A 23739-nucleotide genomic window follows, 5' to 3' on the forward strand; every position below is an offset into this window, starting at 1 on the left:
GTGTGTGTGTGTGTGTGTGTGTGTGTGTGTGTGTGTGTGTGTGTGTGTATTTATTTATGATTTGTGTCTGCAGAATCGATGTATCAGCTCTTGGACCCCGCCTTTCTAACCAACCTATTTTTTCTCTATTATATCTACTACATATATTTCTCTCTAACACACACACACACTCACACATTCTGAATCTTTCAGAACCTTGTTTACCACGTATGAAAGACCAATTTTTGAGTATGCAGCCCCAGCATGGAGCCCGTACCTTGTCAAGCACAAGACGAAGCTGGAAAAAGTTAAGAGGTATGCCACTAGACTAGTCCCAGAACTAAGAGGCATGTGTTACGAGGAAAGGCTGCGTGAACTGCACCTCACGTCGCTGGAAGACAGAAGAGCTCGGGGAGACATGATCACCACATACAAGATTCTCAGGAGAATTGACAGGGTAGACAAGGATGGATTATTTAACACGGGTGGTACACGCACATGTTAGTTAGTAAATGAGTAGTTAGTACAAGGAATGCACTAGGGAGTGACGTGGTGGAGGCAGATTCCATACACAGTTTCAAATGTAGATATGATGGAGCCCAGTAGGGTCAGAAATCTGTACACCAGTAGATTGACGATTGAGAGTGGGGAGGGAGGTTGAGAGGCGGGATCAAAGAGCCAAAGCTCAAGCCCCGCAAGCACAACTAGGTGAGTACACACGTACGACACACACACACACAGGAGAAAAATGAAAAGCAACAGAAGAATCTGTGGTTGAACAGGAATGTAAGGTAGCGAAGCAATTGAGTACAAGAACATGGAGAAACTACAGGAATAACAGAACACCAGAGAGTAGGGAGAGATACCAGAAGGCCAGGAATGTGTACCTTAAAGTGAGGAGAGAAGCAAAGAAACAGTATGAAAATGACATCGCGAGTAAAGCCAAGACCCAACCAAAGCTGCTCCACAGCCACATCAGGAGGAAAACAGCAGTAAAGGAACAAGTGATGAAACTGAGAAAAAGGGAGAACAGATACACAGAGAATGACAAGGAGTGTTAAGAACTCAACAAGAGATTCCAGGAGGTCTTCGCAATAGAACAAGGAGAAGTCCCTGCACTAAATGAGGAGGCGGCAAACCAAGCAACCTTGGAGGAATCTGAGCTCACCAGTGGTGAGGTCAAAAGGAATCTGTTGGAGCTGAATGTGACAAAAGCTGTTGGACCTGACAAAATCTCACTGTGGATACTAAAAGAGGGTGCAGAACCACTGTGTGTGTGTGCGCCACTCTCTATGGTGTATAACAGGTCACTGGAAACAGGAGACCTTCAGGAAAGCTGGAAGACAGCTAATGTAGTCCCAATATACAAAAAGGGTGACAGGCAAGAGGCACTGAACTACAGGTCAGTTTCCCTAACCTGTATACCATGCAAAGTGATGAAGAAGATCGCGAGGAAAAGGCTCGTAGAACATCTGGAGGGAAAGAGCTTCGTAACACACCACCAACATGGGTTCATAGAAGGTAAATCGTGAATCCCAGGATTAATGGAATTTTATGACCAGACAACAAAAATTAGGCAAGAAAGAGACGGGTCATCAGCGGCATATGCTAAATTGGCCAACATAAGAACTGCCTTTGGAAACTTGTGTAAGGGATCGTTCAGGACCCTGTATACCACTTATGCCAGACCTCTCCTGGAGTATGCAGCTCTAGCCTGGGACCCATACGTAGTTAAACACAAGACAAAGTTAGAGAAGATTCAGAGGTATGCCACCAGACTAGTCCCAGAACTGAGAGGTATGAGCTACAAGGAAAGACTAAGAGAGCTAAACCTCACGTCCCTGGAAAACAGAAGAGCAAGAGAAGACATAATAACCACCTACAAAATTCTCAGGGTAATTGACAGGTTGAACAAAGACGAACTATTTAGCACGGGTGGAACACGAACAAGAGGACACAGGTGGAAACTTAGTACCCAAATGAGCCACAGAGACATTATAAATAATTTTTTCAGTGTCAGAGTAATTAACAAATGGAATGCATTAGGAAGTAATGTGGTGGAGGCTGACTCCATACACAGTTTCAAGTGTAGATATGATAGAGCCCAATAGGCTCAGGAATCTGTACACCAGTTGATTGACGGTTGAGAGTCACAAGGAAAGGAACAAGTATATATTAAAAGATATATACAGAGTCCTCGGTCCTCGCGGCCGAGGACCCGGCCACGGGGACGCTAAGCCTCGAATTCAGCATCTCAAGATAACGCCATGTTTGTAACCCCACCAGTGTTTGTGTCCATTACTTTATAATTCCCTTCTTTCCGTGTGTTCTCGGGAAGACATCTTCCGTCACGCAGGGTGCAGTTGCACCTCCACAGATCTCCAGTATCAGCTCTTGATACTGGTAATGGCTCAAAAGGGCCACCACTTACGGGCTATTCATGCCCGTGCCACCTTTTGGGTGCCTTAATCTTCATCAATCAATCAATCGAGTGTTCTCACACACGTGGATCACCCTGCCTCTGATGTGTGGCAAGTTGCTCTGCTTAGTGTAAGGTCAGACAGGGAGGCCGAGCCGTAGATAAGAGGCTCATTTGTGGTGAACCGAATAGTTGGATGGAATGGGTATCCAGGAGCATGTGAGACGGATTGTGAAGTGTGGCGCTCGGGAACACACGGGAATAGGTCTGAGTGGCATGATGATGATGAAGATTAAGCCACCCAAAAGGTGGCACGGGCATGAATAGCCCGTAAGTGGTGGCCCTTTGGAGCCATTACCAGTATCAAGAGCTGATACTGGAGATCTGTGGAGGTGCGACTGCACCCTACGTGACGGGAGATGTCTCCCGTGTGTGAGTGGCATGGGGATTGATGGGCTTATATGTGATTGGGTAAAGACACGGGGATTGGGAGAGGATTAGGGGTGTTGGAGGAAGGTGGTTAGGGCAGAGAGTTTGTCAGAATGATGGTAATTGGATGACGTTATGCGTATTTCGTTGTATATCTCTCAGGTATATTATATATATCTATATATATATATATAATCGAGCTTGGCCATTTGGGCTTAAAACTCTCGAAGTATACTTGGCGTATTCTTCGACTCACAACTGGGAATCCTGAATTCAAATTCGCTGGCGGGACAGAGAGGGTTGGCACGTTTCCTTTCACCTGATAAATCTGTTCACCTAGCAGTAAATAGGTACCCTGGAGTTAGGCAACTGTTGTGGGGGTTCCAACCTGGGTAGTATATATATATATATATATATATATATATATATATATATATATATATATATATGTGTGTGTATATCACGAAAATAAACACGTGATTAAAAATGTGACTGTCAGACCACGGAGGAAAATTGAAACAGGAATTTCCTTAAGCACTTTCGTATATTAATACATCTTCAGAAGGAGAAGAAGGACTCCTTCTGAAGATTTATTAATATACGAGAGTACTTAAGGAAATTCCTGTTTCAATTTTCCTCCGTGGTCTGACACTGTCATATATATATATATATATATATATATATATATATATATATATATATATATATATATATATATATATATATATATATATATATATATATATATATATATATATATATCCAGGGAACATTCGGACTAATAACTACCAAAATGAATGCAAAACTTAATCCAACCTTTAGATAACTCTTAAGATATTAGTTACCAATATTAAACCATTCGCATTCCTCAGATGTGCAAGAGTGAAGCAAGCAGCGTGTATGAGCTGTAACAATACCCAATGATCTGTACACACCAGCCTCGTTTTGGGCCTGCACCACGTCTGAATATTTTCCCCCTGGCAAAACTGTAAAGGAACGAGACTGACTTTCACTATTATTACTAGTTGCAAGCATACCTTGCCCTTCCTCCCCCTCCCCACACCCATCATCCACCCCCATCCCCCGCCCATCACTCACCCCACCTCCCCCAACACCTCCGCCCACTCGACGGGATGGGTATATTAAGGCTAAATTAGGGTTCCCACCCTCAGGTGCCCTACACTCCGTGCTCCCGACGGCGGCGTGTGTGTGTGTGGTGGTGCTAGGAAGCTCGCTGTAAGTCCACAACTCTCTTACTGTGTGTGTCAAGAAAATAGTCGCTGGAAGTACTCAAGAGAGAGAAACACGTCCTCAAGGAGCCATTTCTACTCCCTAAAAAGCAGTGTTTCACACAGCCGCTCAATTCATATTCAAGTGTTTCGTTGAAACTGGTTTTTTTCATTTGTTTCAATAAGGAAATTGCAGTGCTCATCAGGACCCGGTTGCTTGCGTGCGTTTGTGGATTTTGCGGCAGTAAGGACTCCAGGGGGGATTGAGCGCTCAGATGTGTGTCTCAATGGAGTCCCGCAAGTTACTGGATCAGTCTTCAGACTTGAGTCTAGCTGTCGATGGGCCGGATGTTGTGAAGGTGACAGTTGAGAGTAATGGCATTATGTTCAGCTGGTGGAGGCAACCCAGGTGTTGGTGAGGAAGAACCACGCTCCACACCCCGTCTGGCCCAGCTCCACACCCCCCTGTGGCCAGGCACCACACCCACTCTGGCCAAGCTCCACACCCCCTGTGATCAAGCGCCACACCCACTGTGGCCAAGCTCCACACGCCCTTTTAACCACGCTCCACACCCCCCTATAGCCACGCTCCACACCCCCCCTTTATACACGCTCCACACCCCCCCTATAGCCACTCTCCACACCCCCCCTTTAGACACGCTCCACACCCCCCCTTTAGACACGCTCCACACCCCCCCTTTAGACACGCTCCACACTATATCTAACCATGCAACAAAACTAGTAAAAAAAATAGTAAATTACAATTATATTATCTAGTGACGTAACGACGTCATTAGCGTCGTAACGATGTCATTAATGTCGCAGCCGGAAGTCATAAGCATCGTCACTAAGACAATGACGTTCTTACAAGAAGATTTTATCAAACGTGGGTGAGATTTACCATCTTAGCATGATAGTAAATTCTCATCAGATGCCAAATCAGATGGGATATTGCTCTGTGATCGGCCAGAATCGTACGCTTATTTCAAAGAATAAGGAACATTCTTAAGTCTGTTATCTATTTCTTAGATATAGATAGAAGAAGAGCGTGAACCCCACTCAATCACTGCACGAACTGAATAAAAAGAAAAACAGTAACAATATATAATATAGAGTTAATTGAGGTTAATGGCTGGTGCTTAAATGTTAAACGAACGGTTTATATATTAATGTCAGCATTAATATTACAGCATTATAATATTAATGCTCCTTTCAAACACAGTTATTCTCAATTTCTATTATTATTTGTGTTTGGGAGACACAAGAACGTTGGGTCAAATCCTCTCATTGTTCTAAATCATTTTATCATTATTATTACCATTATTCTTATTATTTATTAGAGTAAAACTCTTTTCTAAATTTGATTAAAACAAGAAATAAATATGTAACTAATGAATATTTCAGAGCACAAATCAAAGTAACGTAACGATTCTTGCTTTGTCGCGTCAGGTCATTATGAGAGTGAAGGTGAGCTAACTAGCTGGCATATGAGAGCACCAACCAATGTGGAAAATGTCCTAATAACCTTTATTTTCATTCCAGGAAGGTCCAAGAGCCGTACCATTGTATCTGAGAGTCTTTACCTCGACAGCTTGTTAAGCATCCACCACCAACATGCCCGGCCACGTCAAGAAGTCCACGGGACCAGACCCTGATCCCTCGGAGTTCCTGTACGTCTCCCTCGAGCAGAAGCGCGTTGATCAGACCAAACCTTACGACGCCAAGAAGTCCTGCTGGGTCCCAGATGAGAAGGATGGCTTCACGGAGGGTGAGATTCAGGGCACCAAGGGTGACCTCGTCACTGTCATGGCCAAAGGCGAGTCGAAGAACTTCAAGAAGGATCTTGTACAACAGGTCAACCCTCCCAAGTTCGAGAAATGCGAGGACATGTCCAACTTGACCTACCTGAACGATGCTTCCGTCCTGTACAACTTGAAGGCCCGTTATATTTGCAAGCTCATCTACACCTACTCCGGTCTCTTCTGCGTCGTCGTCAACCCCTACAAGCGCTACCCCATCTACACCAACCGCGTGGTCAAGATCTATCAGGGCAAGAGGCGTAACGAAGTGCCTCCCCATCTCTTCGCTATCTCTGACGGCGCCTACATGAACATGATCCAGGGTAAGTGTTGGATATCTAACTGAAGATACCAGTGATTTGTTAATATTTAAATGTATTTCAGTTATACGTATTAAAGATAATGCCTCAAACGCTTGCCACATTTTGTGTGGGTAGGCGTAACATACACATTGATTTATGTATTAGTGGTTATTTATGTTTTATTTCAGTCTTTAAATCATTTCTTTATATTTCACAGGTGGTGAAAATCAGTCTATGTTGATTACGTAAGTCTAGTATTCCTTTATCGTTCTTCTTAATAATTGCTAATAATAGATATAAGTGTGAGAATACACATACATGTATATATATATATATATATATATATATTGTTAGATTGATTGCTAACGAAGAGCAACATATTCCCTTTAACTGCCACACTGGGCTAACCAGCACTCTGTTTTCTCCCTCACAACGGAGGCGTGAGTTTGCCGTCAATGTTTATGAATCATAAACTGGTATCAGTCTCCGTGGTGTAGTGGTAAGACACTCGCCTGGCGTTCCGCGAGCGCTATGTCATGGGTTCGTATCCTGGCCGGGGAGGATTTACTGGGCGCAAATCCTTAACTGTAGCCTCTGTTTAACGCAACAGTAAAATGTGTACTTGGATGAAAAAACGATTCTTCGCGGCAGGGGATCGTATTCCAGGGACCATAGGATTAAGGACTTGCCCGAAACGCTACGCGTACTAGTGGCTGTACAAGAATGTAACAACTCTTGTATATATCTCAAATATAATGTCTTTCCCTCCCACAGCGGTGAGTCCGGTGCCGGCAAGACTGAGAACACCAAGAAGGTACTCTCCTACTTCGCCAACGTCGGCGCCACCACCAAGAAACCCGGTGAAGACGCGAAGCCTGTAAGATGATATTCCTTTATGCCAACAATATGTCACAATAACGTTCTTAAAACAAATAACCAAACCCACACTTATAAACTGATAAATTAGTTAATTAGGATCATTAATGATTGGATATTGTAAGGGATGAAATCAAAGGTCCTTGTCCAATGACCTCCACAAGATATGCAGTGAGGTACATAGACACTCTCTTCCCTTGAACAGAACTTGGAGGACCAGATCGTCCAGACCAACCCAATCCTGGAAGCCTTCGGTAACGCCAAGACCACCCGTAACGACAACTCTTCCCGCTTCGTGAGTTCCTCTTTTTTTCTCTTCAAATTTAAAAGAATAATTTTTAGATGACAAATATCTCATGATATTCTTATAAATTGTATTTGTTAATTGTTGACTGATGCTAAACAAACTCGTTATCCTATAGGGTAAATTCATCCGTATTCACTTCGGACCAAGTGGCAAGCTGTCCGGTGGTGACATTGAGGTCTACCTGCTGGAGAAGGCTCGCGTCATCTCCCAGCAGCCTCTTGAGCGCTCCTACCATATCTTCTACGAGATGATGTCCGACCAGATCGAATGGATTAAGCGTAAGTAGCACTTATCACCCCTCAGTCATTTTGGTGAACCAGATATATAGCAGTAAGCTTGAAAATTTACAGATCATGTGTAGAGTAATGCAGTTTTATCATATAAACTGTTAAGCAGTAACGAGAAGTTTAACAAGTATAGTGTATTAACCCAATCTTGTTACAAACACACACAGTTCAGTTTGAGGCAATAGAAATATTGCAATACTCTACAAGAAGCAAGAGAAAAATTACTCCATTTTGCAATGAACGATATTGAAATACAATTCAACACTACACACCATGAACAATTCCAGCAGCTCCCATCACACACACACACACACACACACACACACACACACACACACACACACACACACACACACACACACACACACACACACACACACACACAACATGAAACAAATAATATATCATCTCTCCTAAACACTAAGTAAACTCAGCTACTGATTTGATTCACTTGTATTTTGAATATAAAATAACCATGAACCTTTGAGAACATTTCAGAAGTGTGTTGGTAAGACCGTTCTTGTGTTTTTGTGACCATTATAAAACATTATGAACGAAATTTTAATTTATTCGCACATTTTTTCGAACTAATCAAAATGGAAAATCGTAAGTCATACTGTTCGTACTTATAACGCGTATTCACAAACTTGGTCATAACTGTGACAGCTGGTGAGATTATAGAGACGCTTCACCTCGTAATTTCTAGCTGTTGAATTAGACTGTGAGTTGCTGCTTGGGGACGGTCAGTAGTGCAAGGGAGACTCGATAAGCACACAAACTTCCTGGCCCCTGACTATGAGAGCCTTGACGATCTCAGTATGAATCGTTGTCTCCTCTCGCTCTCCTCACCAGCGGAGGACTCCCGTGTCCTGCTGTAGAAGCAAGTGTCATAACTCCTAACGAAAAACCTCTTACAACAAATGTTCTGCTGTTGTGACACGACGAGATAATCTATATATTACATATAATTATCTTCACCTTATTTTTCATATTGCTTTAAATTTTGAACATGATAAGAGGCAATTCCAACTCAAATACCCAATGATCAACTTAAGAACCATCAGTGAGTAGTGGAAATTAAGACGTAAACAGTACTTCGAGTTCCATCACCCGAGGAAAAGCAAAAAGAGGAAAAACCAATGAATATATACTTCAGCTCGAACCTCAGTCCCTCATTTGTCCTATCAATCTCCTTCCAGCCAATTGCTTGCTTAGCAACAATATCTACGACTACCACTACGTCTCGCAGGGCAAGGTCACTGTGCCCTCCATTGATGATAAAGAGGACATGCAGTTCTGTGACGTGAGTAATCCAGATGACTGAGAATACGATTCTGGATCCGAACTATATTACAATGTAATTCGGATGGTCCCTCAAACATACCCCCCCTAGAATTAACACCATAAGGACACTGTACATCTCCCTTATAGTTAAGTATAATAACAATCGTAGGGAAATCCAAACAGATATATGCAAATATCTTACCACTTTCCAAAATTGAAACCAGTCTGCCCCCTCCGTTACTGTATTTACAGCTGCTCGTCCCTACTGTATCCACAGCTGTATCCCCCTCTCCCGTAGTTACAGGTATCCACAGCTGTATCCCCCTCTCCCGTAGTTACAGGTATCCACAGCTGTATCCCCCTCTCCCGTAGTTACAGGTATCCACAGTTGTATCCCCCTCTCCCGTAGTTACAGGTATCCACAGTTGTATCCCTCTCCCGTAGCTACAGTAATATGACCCATTTCTCATCTCTGTGATGGTTTCTTCCTTCCCCTTGTTTAGATTTGTTTCCTCTTTTTCCCCCTGTTTAAACCGGCTTTTCCCTATTTGACTTATTTACGACGGTTTTCCCCTCATTGCCTTATTTACAGCGGTTTTCCCAATTTACAACGGTGTATCCATCTTTGCCTTATTTACAACGGTTTTCCCAATTTACAACGGCTTTCCCTATTTACAACCGTTTTACCCTATGTCCCCAATTTACAGCGGTTGTACCCCTACGTCCCCAATTTACAGCGTTTAACCTATTTCCCCAATTTGCAGTGGTTTTTACGCTATATCCCCAATTTGCAGTGGTTTTACCCTATGTCCTCAATTTACAGCGGTTTTCCCCTATGCCACCAATTTACAGCGGTTTTATTCTATGTCACCAATTTACAGTGACTTTACCATGTGTCTCCAATTTACAACGGTTTTACCCTATTTACAACGGTTTTACCCTGTCCCCCAATTTACAGCGGTTTTACCCTCTGTTCACAGTTTTCAGCGATTTGACCCTGTACCCCCCTGATTTACAACGGTTTTACCTTCTGTCCACAGTTTTCAGCGATTTGACCCTGTACCCCCCTGATTTACAACGGTTTTACCCTCTTTCCCCAATTTACATCGGTTTTGCCCCCTCTTTCCCACATTTACAAAGGTATGACCTCCTCCCTAATTAAGTTTACCGGCTTTGGCCTACAAACCCACCCTTCATATGACCTTCCCTGCTTCTACAGCCACCTGTTTGCTTAGCGACAACGTCTACGACTATCACTATGTGTCGCAGGGCAAGGTTACTGTGCCCTCCATTGACGATAAAGAGGACATGCAGTTCTGTGACGTGAGTGATTGTTGAGGACCTCACTCGGTGGTGTGGCATGTGCTTTCACTCCGCTTGGTGGTGGGCTTTAACCCCTAGACTGCTGCGGGGGTTCAAGATCAACGCTAGGCTTGAACCCCTAGACCGCTGCGGGGGGTTCAAGATCAACGCTAGGCTTGAACCCCTAGACTGCTGCGGGGGTTCAAGATCAACGCTAGGCTTGAACCCCTAGACTGCTGCGGGGGTTCAAGATCAACGCTAGGCTTGAACCTCTAGACCGCTGCGGTCAACGATCAACGCTGCCTGTGCTCAAAATTGATGTGTCTAGCTTTCTCCTCGAAGTTAAAAATTGATGCTTAGCCTAACACAGCATGGCCTCAAAATTTGCTAACCGTGAAAGATACACAACAAAAAATAATCTTGTATCATCTCTGTATGTCATCTTCATTCTGGGGTATGCCTGGATTTGAGAATTACATAGGACCTAATTCTCACAGTTTCAGCAACTATGTAACAGTGTAACTATGCAACAAGTTTCAGTAATAATGACATTTTAACATTATCATTCGTTTCACATTTGTCTATATTTGATTAATATAATGTAAAAGGTTAAAGAAAATGCTTATACCAGTTACTAGAATTGAACTGAGAAAATTATATTCCTCTCAAGGATTGGGAAGGCTTCTGCACTGAGTGGTTCCGAATTTGTATAATTTTGTTGTATTTAGCATGCATGCTGAAAGTTTATTGTCCAACAAACTGTTGTGACTAAAAATTAAAATTGAAAATAAAATAAAGCCTCCTCCCTATAATATAAAAGTTCCCCCTTTCAATATAATATAAACAGGCATCTGTTTCAACAATATAGAAGTATCCCCCTCATTGTAATAGCAAATTTTCCCCTCACTATTATATAAAGAGCTCATTCGTCACACTAATATAAAAATCCTCTCTTAAACTACCACAAAAGTCCCCACTCTCTGTAACATAAGATATAATAATACTATGTGCAAGAGTTGAGTGCTCACATCATACCAACTAACGATAAGCTTGATTGTGATGTTGGTGACGTCGCTTCACTCTGGGCTTTAAGCTTTGTGGTTGTCCACACTAACAAAGGATGTATACACCGAGGGGTTTAGCTCATCTCTTGGTTTATATGCACTGAGAGTTTACTGTAGTCCTGAACTGTATTCTGGACTAAAGTATTCTCGCTGGTTGGTCAGTAGGCTACTGTGGTGGCCTTATTAACCCTTCTGAGGTTGATAAACTTTAAGCCCAAAACCAAATCAAAATAAAAGCAATGACATACTGTAAAATGTACCTGACTACTTTGTTTTGATTATATTTTCTACTCTTGATAATGGAGTTAAACCTAATTATTGATGCACCCGGTAATGTAGTTTAATCTAATACTTTAGAGAGCTCATGTGTTTATATTCTAGAAACTCTTCCCCCCCCCCCTCCCACCAAAGACTCTGTCTAATCCTCCTTTAACTCGCCCTATTCTAGGAAGCCTTTGATATTCTTGGTTTCTCGAGAGTGGAAAAGGAGAACGTCTACAAGCTGACTGCTGCAGTCATGCACTTCGGTGAGATGAAGTTCAAGCAGAGGGGTCGCGAGGAGCAGGCTGAGGCCGACGGCACTGAGGTAATTATACAATATTCCCCGTTGTTTACGAATAAGTCAAATTCTTATTACGTGTATGCTAATTTATGCTGCTTGAGAACTCCTATAGTTACAAGCTACCGTTGGCTTCCAACCTCACCATGATGTCTCTGTTCTCCTCCACAGGTAGGAGATACCATCGGGAAACTGATGGGTATAGATGGTGCTGACCTTTACAAGAACATTACCAAGCCCAAGATCAAGGTAGGCACAGAGTTTGTAGCCAAGGGCATGAACGTGGATCAGTGTTTCTACGCCGTCGGTGCCCTGGCTAAGGCTATGTTCGATCGTGTGTTCAAGTGGTTGGTTACCAAGTGTAACGTAACGCTTGAGACGGGCAAGAAGCGTGCTTCCTTCATCGGTGTCCTCGATATTGCTGGTTTCGAGATCTTTGAGGTAAGGAATTCTTTCTCATTTTCACAGCATCACAAGAGCTTCATTAAATTATTCATTATATATATCTACTGATGATAGTAACGTATCTTAGTTCTGTTTGTACTATGCATCATAAACTTTAACGTTGTTGGTTTAATATTTAAGCTTTATGGTTGCTGTGGAACTCTTTTTTTTTCCACAATATTTACTGACGAAACTGCACATGTCTTTTTCCCTGTAGTTCAACGGCTTCGAGCAGATCTGTATCAACTTCTGTAACGAGAAGCTGCAGCAGTTCTTCAACCATCACATGTTTGTGCTGGAACAAGAGGAGTACAAGAGGGAAGGTATCAACTGGGTCTTCGTCGACTTCGGTATGGACTTACAGGCCTGCATCGAGCTCTTCGAGAAGGTAACTCAAGCATAACATCTTTTGAAACCTAAATTTCCAGATTTTTAAAACCTGCCGATTATGAGAGCATTAAATTTGTATATGAAGCCAAGCAATGGAAAACGGAAATAAAACTTGAAATTCTTGTAAACATCTTTTTGGCATACTTAATTATGTTTTCTACTTCGTAATTTTTAGTTTTAATGCATTAACTTCAGAACTGTTTATTAATCCTTTTATCTAATGACTGCTACATATAGGAAAGTTTTCATAATCATCATCCGAGTCTGAAAACATTGTGATCGTCGCTCTCTTCCGACTTGTGAAATTAATGATTTTTCGCAATAATCAACAGAAAATGGGTCTGCTCTCCATCCTGGAGGAAGAGTCCATGTTCCCCAAGGCCACTGACAAGTCTTTCCTTGAGAAGCTGAACGCCAACCACCTTGGCAAGACTCCCGTGTTCATCAAGCCCAAACCTTCGAAGGGTGGAGCAGAAGCCCACTTCGCCATCGTTCACTATGCTGGTACTGTCAACTATAACCTGGCTGGCTGGCTGGAGAAGAACAAGGATCCCCTCAACGACACCGTCGTCGACCAGATCAAGAAGGCCACCAACGAACTTTCTGTTATTATATTCGCAGATCATCCTGGTCAATCGGCAGCGGCAGATCCTAAAGGTGGTAAGTATTTCGCAACATCTGTTTTATACACTGAAAAATGTTATCAGTTTATATTATGTACAAAGAGTACTTAATAAATCAAGTCATGGTACCTTTGAACTTTATAAACTTTGATCTGTTACTAATCAGTCTCAGTTGCCTGATTATATAATTAACGTAAGTTGGCAAAGAAAATTAACAAAATCAACATAACAAACATTATAAATGTTAAGATATGTTTCTGTTTCCTTTGCAGAGATGTCGTGCTGGGAGTGTGTGGCATCTGATCTTCCAGCCAGGCTTTCTGACACGAAATTGGAGAATTCAATTTTTCCTCTTTTTAATTATTTGTAAATTCTTGATAAATAGAATTAATGGAATTAAAATCAATTTTAGATGAAATTGCTGCAAGACTACTAAGAACTATTTTTCAGATTAGGCTGCAATAATTACAGTATAAAACTTTCAATAACACTAAAGTATATTTAGAGATACGCTTGTGTATATCTTTAAACAAACAAAAGTTAAAAAAAAAATTGTAAGGGCTAAACTTATGAAGCCTAGAGAGTTTATAATTGTTATTTATTTTAGCTAATCTGTGGCTTATCCGGTGTTTCCAGGAGGTCGAGGACAGAAGTCTGGAGCTTTCAAAACTGTCTCCTCGGGTTACAGGGTACGTCTAAATCTCTGTAGCTTTATCATGATTCCTCGTCATGATATTCTGAAGTGTAACTCATATGTCAGAGGGTCGTGAAGTTGAGCTAAAGCTCAAGGTTGTAGTGGGAACGCTCAAGCTAAACGAAGATAGGAACTATTGTAAGGGTTTGACCATCATTTTCCTTTAGAATAATTCAAGCTAAGAGTCACATTTGTTGTTTACCCACAGGAGCAGCTCAACAACCTGATGAAGACCCTCAACGCCACTCACCCCCACTTCATCCGATGCATCGTCCCCAACGAGACGAAGTCCCCAGGTAGGTAGCCTCATATGATAACTGTTACTAATAATAATTACTTAGTATTACTAATAAGTATCATTTATTATAATTAAACACTGTTATCCCTTACGAGATCAACTTCCCAAGCCTCATATATATATATGCTGTATTATGTCGATGAGACCAAGTCCCCGAATTAGTACCCAGCACACAAAACGTTTCTCTAACATTTCATTTTGAATTAATTGTAGAAAGGTCACACTGTAACTATTTATAAAGCCTTTTTTTAACATTTCAAATATGTTAATTTCCATCAACCGAATTTTAGACCTTTTAGCTAACGTACATATGACGTTTTTATGATGTGTGTTCATACGTCTGTTGGTGATAGCCTCAACCTGGCCTCTTAATTTTTCCTTTTTTTGAACGATATTTGTTCTTGACTTAAAGGTACTTGCACATATATTATCACCCTATTTTAAAGCACTAAATGTTAATGTTATGAATTAAATGATTTTCCTTGATGATTGAACATTCAAAAATAAATAATTTGTCAAATGTTACATAAACAGCTTGTGTTATTTTGTATTGAGTACAGACTTGCTGACATTTAAACTCATCCTGGTGAGTAATCGGCAACAGTCCTCTAGTTTCCACTTCCCAGCTCGAAACTGCAGCAAAAATACTTTTTGTCTCTCAGAACCATATGTTTAAAACTGGCTTCAGGACCTGAGTTCTTTCTCTCTCTCTTGCAGGTGTCATTGACGCGGCCCTTGTCATGCACCAGCTGACCTGTAACGGTGTGCTTGAGGGCATCCGTATCTGCCGTAAGGGCTTCCCCAACAGGATTCCCTACAAGGACTTCAGGCACCGGTGAGTTGGTATTCGGGCCTCGAAGGGTATCCCTACAACTATCATGATGGACTGTATTGGTAATTTCAGAGGTAATATTAAAACAGAGAACCGACTTCTACAAATATTGATCCTGTACTCTGTCCTCGACGTCTTGTCACACTTCCCTTCCAGACACTTCCCCCATCTCCCATCCCTTCTCAGCCTCCCTCCCTCCCATCCCTTCTCAGCCCCCCTCCCTCCCAGTTCTATTACTACCCCCTTCCCACCAGCAACCTCTCCACCACACAGCTGCTCCCAGCACACCAATCACCCCCTATGCCCCTGATGCCCATCAACCACCCTCCCATATCTACAACTGCCCTTCTTTCCCCAACACCACGTCTCTAATGAGGCATTATTTCCCCATCACCAGAGCCACACCCCATGGCAGTGTGGCTACCCAAGCCCCATGTACGTGTAGTTCTGCCTGTGGGTTTATTCCCCTCTTCTATCTTAGATAACATATTAGTAAATGGTGCTATACGAATGCTGTTACTATGTCATTCAACATCTTTCAGTGACAACTTGAATTATGCTATAAAGATTGTGCACAGTTTAATGATAGTATTATTGGCTGTCAGCATTCGTGTCACCAGCTGCTGGTATTTAATATTAGTAGTTCATGATTCAACTTCATCCCGTGAAAAAAATATTGCCTAATTTTGGTTGTTGTTATTTGCTGCTTATTTCAAACTCGAATCATTTATACAGTTACAAAACTGCTCAGGAAAAAATATATAATTTCTCCTCACCTATTACCTCTTTCTCTCTATGCCTTTGTATTCTCTGTCTCTCTCTTTTCTCTCTCTTTTTAAATACTGTACTGTAAAGTCATTCTGGCTTAGCACTCTTCCTCATAATTTCATTTCCTCACTTGTTACTTCATTGAGTACTGAGTTATTGATCCACAAGAAGAGAGTGCCAGTGAGTGCCATGGCACAAGTCTCCTCCTGCAAGTGCTTGATGGACGCCCCTTCCTTCCGTAGTTACAAGATCCTGGCCACCAAGGAGATGGACTCGATTTCTGACGATAAGGAGGCCGCAAAGGCTTGCTTCGATAAGGCTGGCCTGAACGAGGAGTTGTACCGCACGGGCAATACTAAGGTCTTTAAGGACAATTCAAAGTCATCCCCCCAAACATCCCCACCCTCCCCCGCCACCTCCTATAAATTTTCCCTGATTTGACCCTGTAACTTGGTTTCTATTTGCACCCTCAGAGACTCTTGCTGCATCATGCATTTGAGGAAGCGTTGATTTCTGTGATTCTTCTCTTTAACCATTTTACTGTTTCCGTGAATGTCTTTACCCCCACTCCTTTATTGTTGTGTTTACCTTCCATGGGCCTTGACACCAGTGGCTACAGCGGAGTACCCGGCCTGCGGCTTCCCTACGTATATTCCCTTGCATATATCTGGCCTCTGGCCCAGTTTTGTGTCAACAGTATTCTCCAGCATCCTGATAATAACATTTCCCAAAGCCTAATACTTACAAAACAAAAAAAACGTTCACTGAAAGGAAAGTGTTGACGTTGATTTTGTTACGTGAGAACCAAAGATATCATATCAGTTCTTTGGTAAGGATTTACCCCGTGACTAAAATTGGAAATTTGACTCAAAAGCTAATATCCCCGCCCCAGCCTCAGTACCCCCAGCCCCAGAACCCCCACCCCCAGTACCCCCAGCCCCAGTACCCCCCTTCCCAGCACTCCTCCCTTCCCCACCCACCACTACCACCCCGAATTTGGCTTGATCATCCCACTCTTTGGTTTTTCCCCTCTCAACTATGACAATTTGTTACCGCTTTATGTAGCACTTGATTTCTAATACTGATTGATGCATGTGCAACGTATTGAACCCCTGAGTCTTACCACAGGTATGTAACACAGCCACAGAGGTGACATAGCTGAGGGGCTGCACTGTGGCGCGCCTCGATCCTCCTTTCCCAAATGTTGCTCCCTTTTATTTTATTTACATTTACTTGCTATTTGGAAACCAAATGTAAATGAACACTGGTGTCACATCAAATCAGCAAGTTAAATAGTGTGCAATTTGTTTATAGGGTGCTTGTTATATATTCAAGGAAGATTATATATGTCAATTACTTATCAAGTAGCTTGTTGGGAAAGTCATGAATGCCGCTAAGGCCTAAGGTCATTAGGCTGGGGAGTTGTAACAGAATTTTTATATTTATATATATATATAGTGCTCAATAATAAAAAGTGGCAATTATTAAACTTATGTTTTGCTGAGATCATTTAGCTTTTCACAATGAAATAGGCGATTTCTGTGTATATAAAATTTGTGTGTGCTGTTTGTCCATGATGCACACAGTCTTGATTCACATTAATTTGGGAACAAAACACTTTGTACCAGTTCATCCTCATACTGATGCGTCCCTTATACCTTGGCTTTCACGTGACTATTTTGCACAGGTGTTCTTCCGTGCTGGTGTCTTGGGTACTCTGGAGGAGATTCGTGACGACAAACTGGCTCACCTGATCACAGGACTTCAGTCGTGGATCCGAGGCTACCTCAGCCGAAACAACTACAAGAAGCTCCAAGAGCAGCGCGTCGCTCTGATCGTCGTCCAGCGTAACCTGAGGAAGTTCATGAAGTTGCGTAACTGGGGTTGGTTCAGGCTGTGGCAGAAGGTCAAGCCCCTCCTCAATGTCACCCGCATTGAGGACGAGATGAAGGCTCTTGAAGAGAAGGCTGCCAAGGCTCTCGAAGAACTCGAGAAAGAAACCAAGCTTCGAAAGGCACTAGAAGCTGCAAACATGGCGCTGCAAGAAGAAAAGAATAACCTTCAACTTACTCTGGAATCTACCAAGGGCAACGTGTCAGACTTCCTTGACAAGCAAGCCAAACTGCAAAGTCAAAAGGCCGACCTGGAAGCTCAGCTAAATGTAAGACTACCATTGAATTACTTGGATAAAATCCACAACTAAAAAAACTATTGACCTCAATCTCTATTTTCACAATTGCATCTTATTTATATTGTTGATTATACTATTGGTTTAAATACTGGTGTGATACTTGTTAATATACTTGAACGTTATTAAACTTTAGCAATGTATATTATGTTTGGGATATGGGCTTTCATGCATAAACATATATATTTTTTTTAACTTTCAGGAAGTCACTGCCCGTCTGCAGCAAGAAGAAGATGCTCGCAATTCGCTCTTCCAAGGCAAGAAAAAGACTGAGCAGGAGATTGGTGGCTTGAAGAAGGATCTTGAAGATGTTGAACTAGTTGTCCAGAGACTGGAACAGGAGAGGGCCACCAAGGATCACCAGATCCATAACCTCAACGAAGAGATTTCTCATCAAGAGGAACTTATCAACAAGGTCAACAAGGAGAAGAAACATCTTCAGGAATGCAACCAGAAGACCGCCGAAGATCTCCAGGGCATCGAAGACAAATGCAACCACCTGAGCAAGGTTAAATCCAAGCTGGAGCAAACTCTCGATGAACTTGAAGATTCCCTTGAGCGAGAAAAGAAGCTCCGAAGTGAAATCGAGAAGTCCAAGAGGAAGGTTGAGGGCGATCTCAAACTTACCCAGGAGGCGGTGGCAGACCTGGAGCGCAATCAAAAGGAAATCGAGAACACTGTCCAGCGCAAGGATAAGGAAATCACTAGTCTTTCCGGGAAGCTAGAAGAAGAACAGATCCTCGTGTCAAGAACCCAGAAGCAGGTCAAGGAGTTGCAGGCCCGCATCGAGGAGCTGGAACAGGAGGTTGAACATGAACGTCAGTCTCGCGCCAAGGCTGAGAAGGCCAAAGCAAACTTGGCTCGTGAGTTAGGAGATCTCAGCGACCGCTTGGAAGAAGCCGGCGGCGCGACAGCGGCTCAGATCGAGCTGAACAAGAAGCGCGAGTCAGAGTTGGCGAAGCTGCGCCGCGACTTGGAGGAGACCAACATCCAGCAAGAGGCTGCCCTCGCCAACCTCCGCAAGAAGCATAATGATGCAATCAACGAGATGTCTGACCAAATTGACCATCTCAACAAGCTGAAAGCAAGGTAAATGTCTAGATGTCTTGCAAACATATGTGTTAAATAATTCATATGAAGAACTTACTATACTCAATATACATTCCTGGTTCTTACAGATATTAAGCTATTATAAACATGACTTGTGTAAAACCTGTTTATAACTTGTTATAACAGGACCGAGAAGGACAAGGACGCCATGAAGCGCGAGGCTGACGACGCCAAGGCTGCCATGGACGCTCTTGCTCGCGACAAGGTAAGCAATAGACGACGCACTGGAGCAACATACATCTTGCAAAAGGGGAATACAAATACACCGAGAGGTCTATTTTGCAATACATCTTACAACTTCCGTGCTAATTTTCCGTCTGATGTCTCTTTGAATTTTATTAATTTTTGTTTTAAATTATCTGAAGAAATGTATAACACACACACAAGTGATATATATGCATATATAACGAAATATGTACCCAATTCATAGACGAATATACACTGAGAGTATACGTGTGTCCTGAATTATGTTCAGGACTAAAGTATGCTTGCTGGTTGATACACCTTTAACCCTGTATCAAACAAACCAACAACTGAAATGTAAACACCTTCTCTTTACACAAGAACACAATAAGATTCACATAGACTTGACACCATGTTTAAGATCTGGGCGCCATTAATATCCATCGCTACATAATACATTGTTTATACTCTCAATTGTATTTTACCTTGACCAGGCGGCTGCCGAGAAGACTACCAAACAACTCCAGCACCAGATGAACGAAATCCACTCCAAGCTCGACGAAGCCAACCGCACCCTCAACGACTTCGATGCCTCTAAGAAGAAGCTCGCTGCTGAGAACTCCGATCTTCTGCGCCAAGTGGAGGAAGCTGAGAACCAGATTGGACAGCTTTCTAAGATTAAGCTGTCACTTACTAACCAGCTGGAAGACCAGAGGAAACTTGCTGATGACGAAAGCAGAGTAAGTTTCGAATCTATCATATGCATATATGTATAAAACATTCAGAGCTAAATCAACATATGCAGTACTCGTAACTATGAAATTTCCTTAACCATTCTTCCCTTGCAGGAGCGTGCTACTCTTCTTGGTAAGTACCGCAACCTGGAGCACGACATTGACGGTCTTCGCGAGCAGCTCGAAGAAGAGAGTGAGGGCAAGGCTGATATTCAGCGCCAATTATCCAAGGCAAATGCCGAGGCTCAACTGTGGCGTGCGAAGTATGAGTCTGAGGGCATCGCTCGCTGCGAGGAGCTGGAGGCTGCCCGCTTGAAGCTTGCAGCTCGCCTCGAAGAAGCAGAGGATCAAATTGAACAACTTAACGTTAAAAATATGACCCTTGAGAAGACAAGGCAGCGCATTGCCACCGAGCTCGAGGACATGCAGATCGAGGTCGAACGTGCCCAAGCTCTGGCCAACGCCGCCGAGAAGAAGCAGAAGAACTTCGACAGGATCATCTCAGAATGGAAGATGAAGGTCGACGATCTTGCTGCTGAGCTTGATGCTTCCCAGAAGGAATGTCGCAACTACTCCACCGAGCACTTCCGCATTAAGGCCGCCTACGAAGAGAATCTCGAGCAGCTGGACGCTGTTCGCCGAGAGAACAAGAACCTTGCTGATGAGATCAAGGACTTGATGGACCAGATTGGTGAAGGTGGACGAACTCTCCACGAGATTCAGAAGAACGCTAAGCGTCTTGAAATCGAGAAGGAAGAGCTCCAAGCTGCACTTGAGGAGGCCGAGGCCGCCTTGGAACAAGAGGAGAACAAGGTGCTCCGTGCCCAGCTGGAACTCAGCCAAGTGCGACAGGAGATTGACAGGCGTATCCAGGAGAAGGAAGAAGAGTTTGAAAACACTCGGTAAGCAAAGTTAATGGTTTTAGGGGTATAATTTATAAAAAGATCAGTCTAAATTTTAGTATCATCTACTGAGTTTCTTAAAATGTTTAATAGAATCTACTTAGCTTTGTTAGAACGAACCAAAATGCATGATTATCAATATTAACAGTACTGAATGTTCACATTCCGGCTGACAAACAAATATAGTCTAAATAAGAACAAAATATTAACTTGGAACGTAGTATAAAGTAGGGATATTAAAACTTGTTCATATTATGTCTTACCTTTCCTTATGTTGACAGCAAGTGCCACCAGCGGGCTATCGACTCTATGCAAGCTTCCCTGGAGGCTGAAGCTAAGGCCAAGGCCGAGGCTCTTCGGCTGAAGAAGAAGCTGGAGTCTGACATCAACGAGCTGGAGATTGCTCTTGACCATTCCAACAAAGCCAACGCCGACCTGCAGAAACATGTCAAGAAACTCCAGGGTGAAATTAAGGATCTCCAGATCCGGGTTGAAGAAGAACAGCGTCTTGCCTCAGAGTACCGGGAGCAGTATGGTATTGCTGAACGCCGGGCCAACGCCCTCAACGGAGAACTGGAAGAATCCCGCACGCTTCTTGAGCAGTCTGACCGTGGTCGCCGACAGGCCGAAGCTGAACTGGCTGAAGCTACCGAAAGCATTGCTGGGCTTGCTGCTCAGAACGGATCCCTCAATGCTGCCAAGAGGAAGCTTGAAGGAGAGATTCAGACCATGCATGTGAGTTTCTCTTGCTCTTGGGGCTATTACGTTCTTTTGTGACATTCGTATTATCAACAAAATAACATATACACGAAAATATTTCAAATTCATAAATAACCCACTGTGAATAGAACAGGTAAGCTTAATGTGTATATATTACTGACAATATCATTATTGCAGGTGTATTTCCACATAATGTGTATTCAATGGCACTTACATATGAAGCATGTTTGTGGTATCTTTCACATATATATATATTTTCATTTAAAATTTACAGGCTGACCTGGACGAGATGCTGAACGAGGCCAAGAACTCCGAGGAGAAGGCCAAGAAGGCCATGGTTGACGCCGCGCGCCTGGCTGACGAACTCCGCGCGGAGCAGGAACACGCCCAGACGCAGGAGAAGATGCGCAAGGGACTGGAAGTTTCCGTCAAGGAGCTCCAGATTCGTCTTGAGGAAGTCGAAACTAACGCAATTAAGAACACCAAGAAGGCCTTGGGCAAACTGGAGAGCCGCGTTCGCGAACTGGAAAGCCAGCTGGATGACGAATCCCGCCGTCACTCTGATGCCCAGAAGAACCTGAGGAAGTGTGAGAGGCGCATCAAGGAGCTCACCTTCCAGTCCGACGAGGACAAGAAGAACCACGAGAGGATGCAGGACCTGGTGGACGCCCTTCAACAGAAGGTGAAGACCTACAAGCGCCAGATCGAGGAGGCCGAGGAGATCGCCGCCCTGAACTTGGCCAAGTTCCGCAAGGCCCAGCAGGAACTGGAGGAGGCTGAAGGCCGCGCGTAAGCCACCACCATGGACACAAAATTCAGTAGGGGGAAAGACTCGCCAAGAACAGTACAAACTATAATATTGCGCTGGTCAAAAGATTCTTTTCTAGTGCTTATGTAAACAGCTAATTGTGTACAATGTGTACTAATTGGTCATATATATGTTTATTTAATTATAGGAACAGGTACACAGCATATAATTGTTGGTATTTAATATGCAACCAGTGCAAGCTGCTGTCCGAAATATTGACTTTTTTAGAACCGCAAAAAGTAGCTCGAACCATAATAAATTACATTTATACACATTTGTATTACATATAGAGTGTAGGTATCACAATAAATATCTAAGTAAACATTTGTTTTACTGAAACACAATTATTATATATAATATATATATAACTGAAAGGGTTATATCAATTATTCTTGACCGAATCTTCTCTATATTTTTTACTAAGTGGGGACCCAGCGGCGCCCGGGTCTCTACCTCACCGTCTCTCATTTCTCTTCCCCTCTCCTCTCCACTCTCCATCTTTCTTCATCCCGCTCTCACTCCTCTCCTCCCTCTGCTCTCCACCTTCTCTTTTAAATTCCCCTCCCCCCTCTAATCCTGCTCTACCTCTCATGGTTGTCTTTCTCTATTCTCTATCTCAATCTTTCTCCTCATTCTCCCCCCCCCCCCATCCCTCTCGCACAGCCTATAGTCACATTGCCTTAGCCCTTACTCATAACTTTTCTTCAACATCTTGATACTCTCCTTCTCCATTCCCATTCTTTCTATCTTTCTCAACCTTCTTTTCCAATCTCTCTTCCCTTCTTCCACTCTCCTTCCCTCTTCCACCTTTCTTCTCCTCTCTGTTTTACCCCTCTTCCAACATTACCCTTATCTGTTTCTTATTCTCTCCCCCCCTCCCTCCTCTCTTTTTACCAGAAAATGTAATACAGTGAAGCACTGAAATTCTAAATACGTCTACGGAAAACACAACCTTTATTTCAGTCTTGACTGCATGAAAATTGCTTGGGGGTGGCTATACATGTCGATATTTCTTAAAGTGTGGTACTGGGGCCGACCCTGACTGGCCTGTGTCAATCTCATATTTCCCATGATTTTTCTTGGAAATTGGGACGAGACTAGCCCCAAGCGTCTAGCCTTTCTCGGCCAGACAAATAAGATATTTTTAACAAATTCACAAGGGCCGTGACGAGGATTCGAACCTACGTCCGAGAGCATCCCAGACGCTGC

The 23739-nt window shown here is 43.0% G+C and overlaps 1 protein-coding gene across 2 annotated transcripts; it reads left to right on the plus strand.

Moving 5' to 3' along the window:
- Positions 1–3928: 3928 nt before the first annotated feature.
- LOC123745570 (myosin heavy chain, muscle) lies at positions 3929–22852 on the plus strand. Of its 2 annotated transcripts, none has more exons than XM_045726235.2 (22): positions 3929–4063; positions 5599–6178; positions 6375–6402; positions 6932–7034; positions 7239–7328; positions 7456–7618; positions 8827–8930; positions 11726–11863; positions 12008–12277; positions 12498–12668; positions 13003–13327; positions 13930–13982; positions 14196–14283; positions 15003–15120; positions 16128–16245; positions 17573–18046; positions 18276–19162; positions 19310–19388; positions 19861–20106; positions 20215–21002; positions 21284–21737; positions 21997–22852. In XM_045726235.2, the coding sequence occupies exons 2-22, from the start codon at positions 5671–5673 to the stop codon at positions 22513–22515; spliced, it is 5724 nt and encodes a 1907-aa protein (XP_045582191.1). In that variant the 5' UTR covers positions 3929–4063; positions 5599–5670; the 3' UTR covers positions 22516–22852. The 2 variants fall into 2 exon arrangements, with proteins under 2 accessions (XP_045582191.1, XP_045582190.1); XM_045726234.2 differs by lacking the exon at positions 8827–8930 and adding an exon at positions 10131–10234.
- The last annotated feature ends 887 nt before the right edge of the window (positions 22853–23739 follow it).

Source organism: Procambarus clarkii, chromosome 71, assembly GCF_040958095.1.
Source record: "Procambarus clarkii isolate CNS0578487 chromosome 71, FALCON_Pclarkii_2.0, whole genome shotgun sequence".
NCBI lineage: Eukaryota > Metazoa > Arthropoda > Malacostraca > Decapoda > Cambaridae > Procambarus > Procambarus clarkii.

Coding starts and splice junctions, on each gene's coding strand:
- LOC123745570 (XM_045726235.2), top strand. CDS start 5,671: ATGCCCGGCCACGTCAAGAAGTCCACGGGACCAGACCCTGATCCCTCG. Junction 7,619..8,826: donor CCAGATCGAATGGATTAAGC/GTAAGTAGCACT, acceptor ATCTCCTTCCAG/CCAATTGCTTGCTTAGCAAC. Junction 21,738..21,996: donor GAGAGATTCAGACCATGCAT/GTGAGTTTCTCT, acceptor TAAAATTTACAG/GCTGACCTGGACGAGATGCT.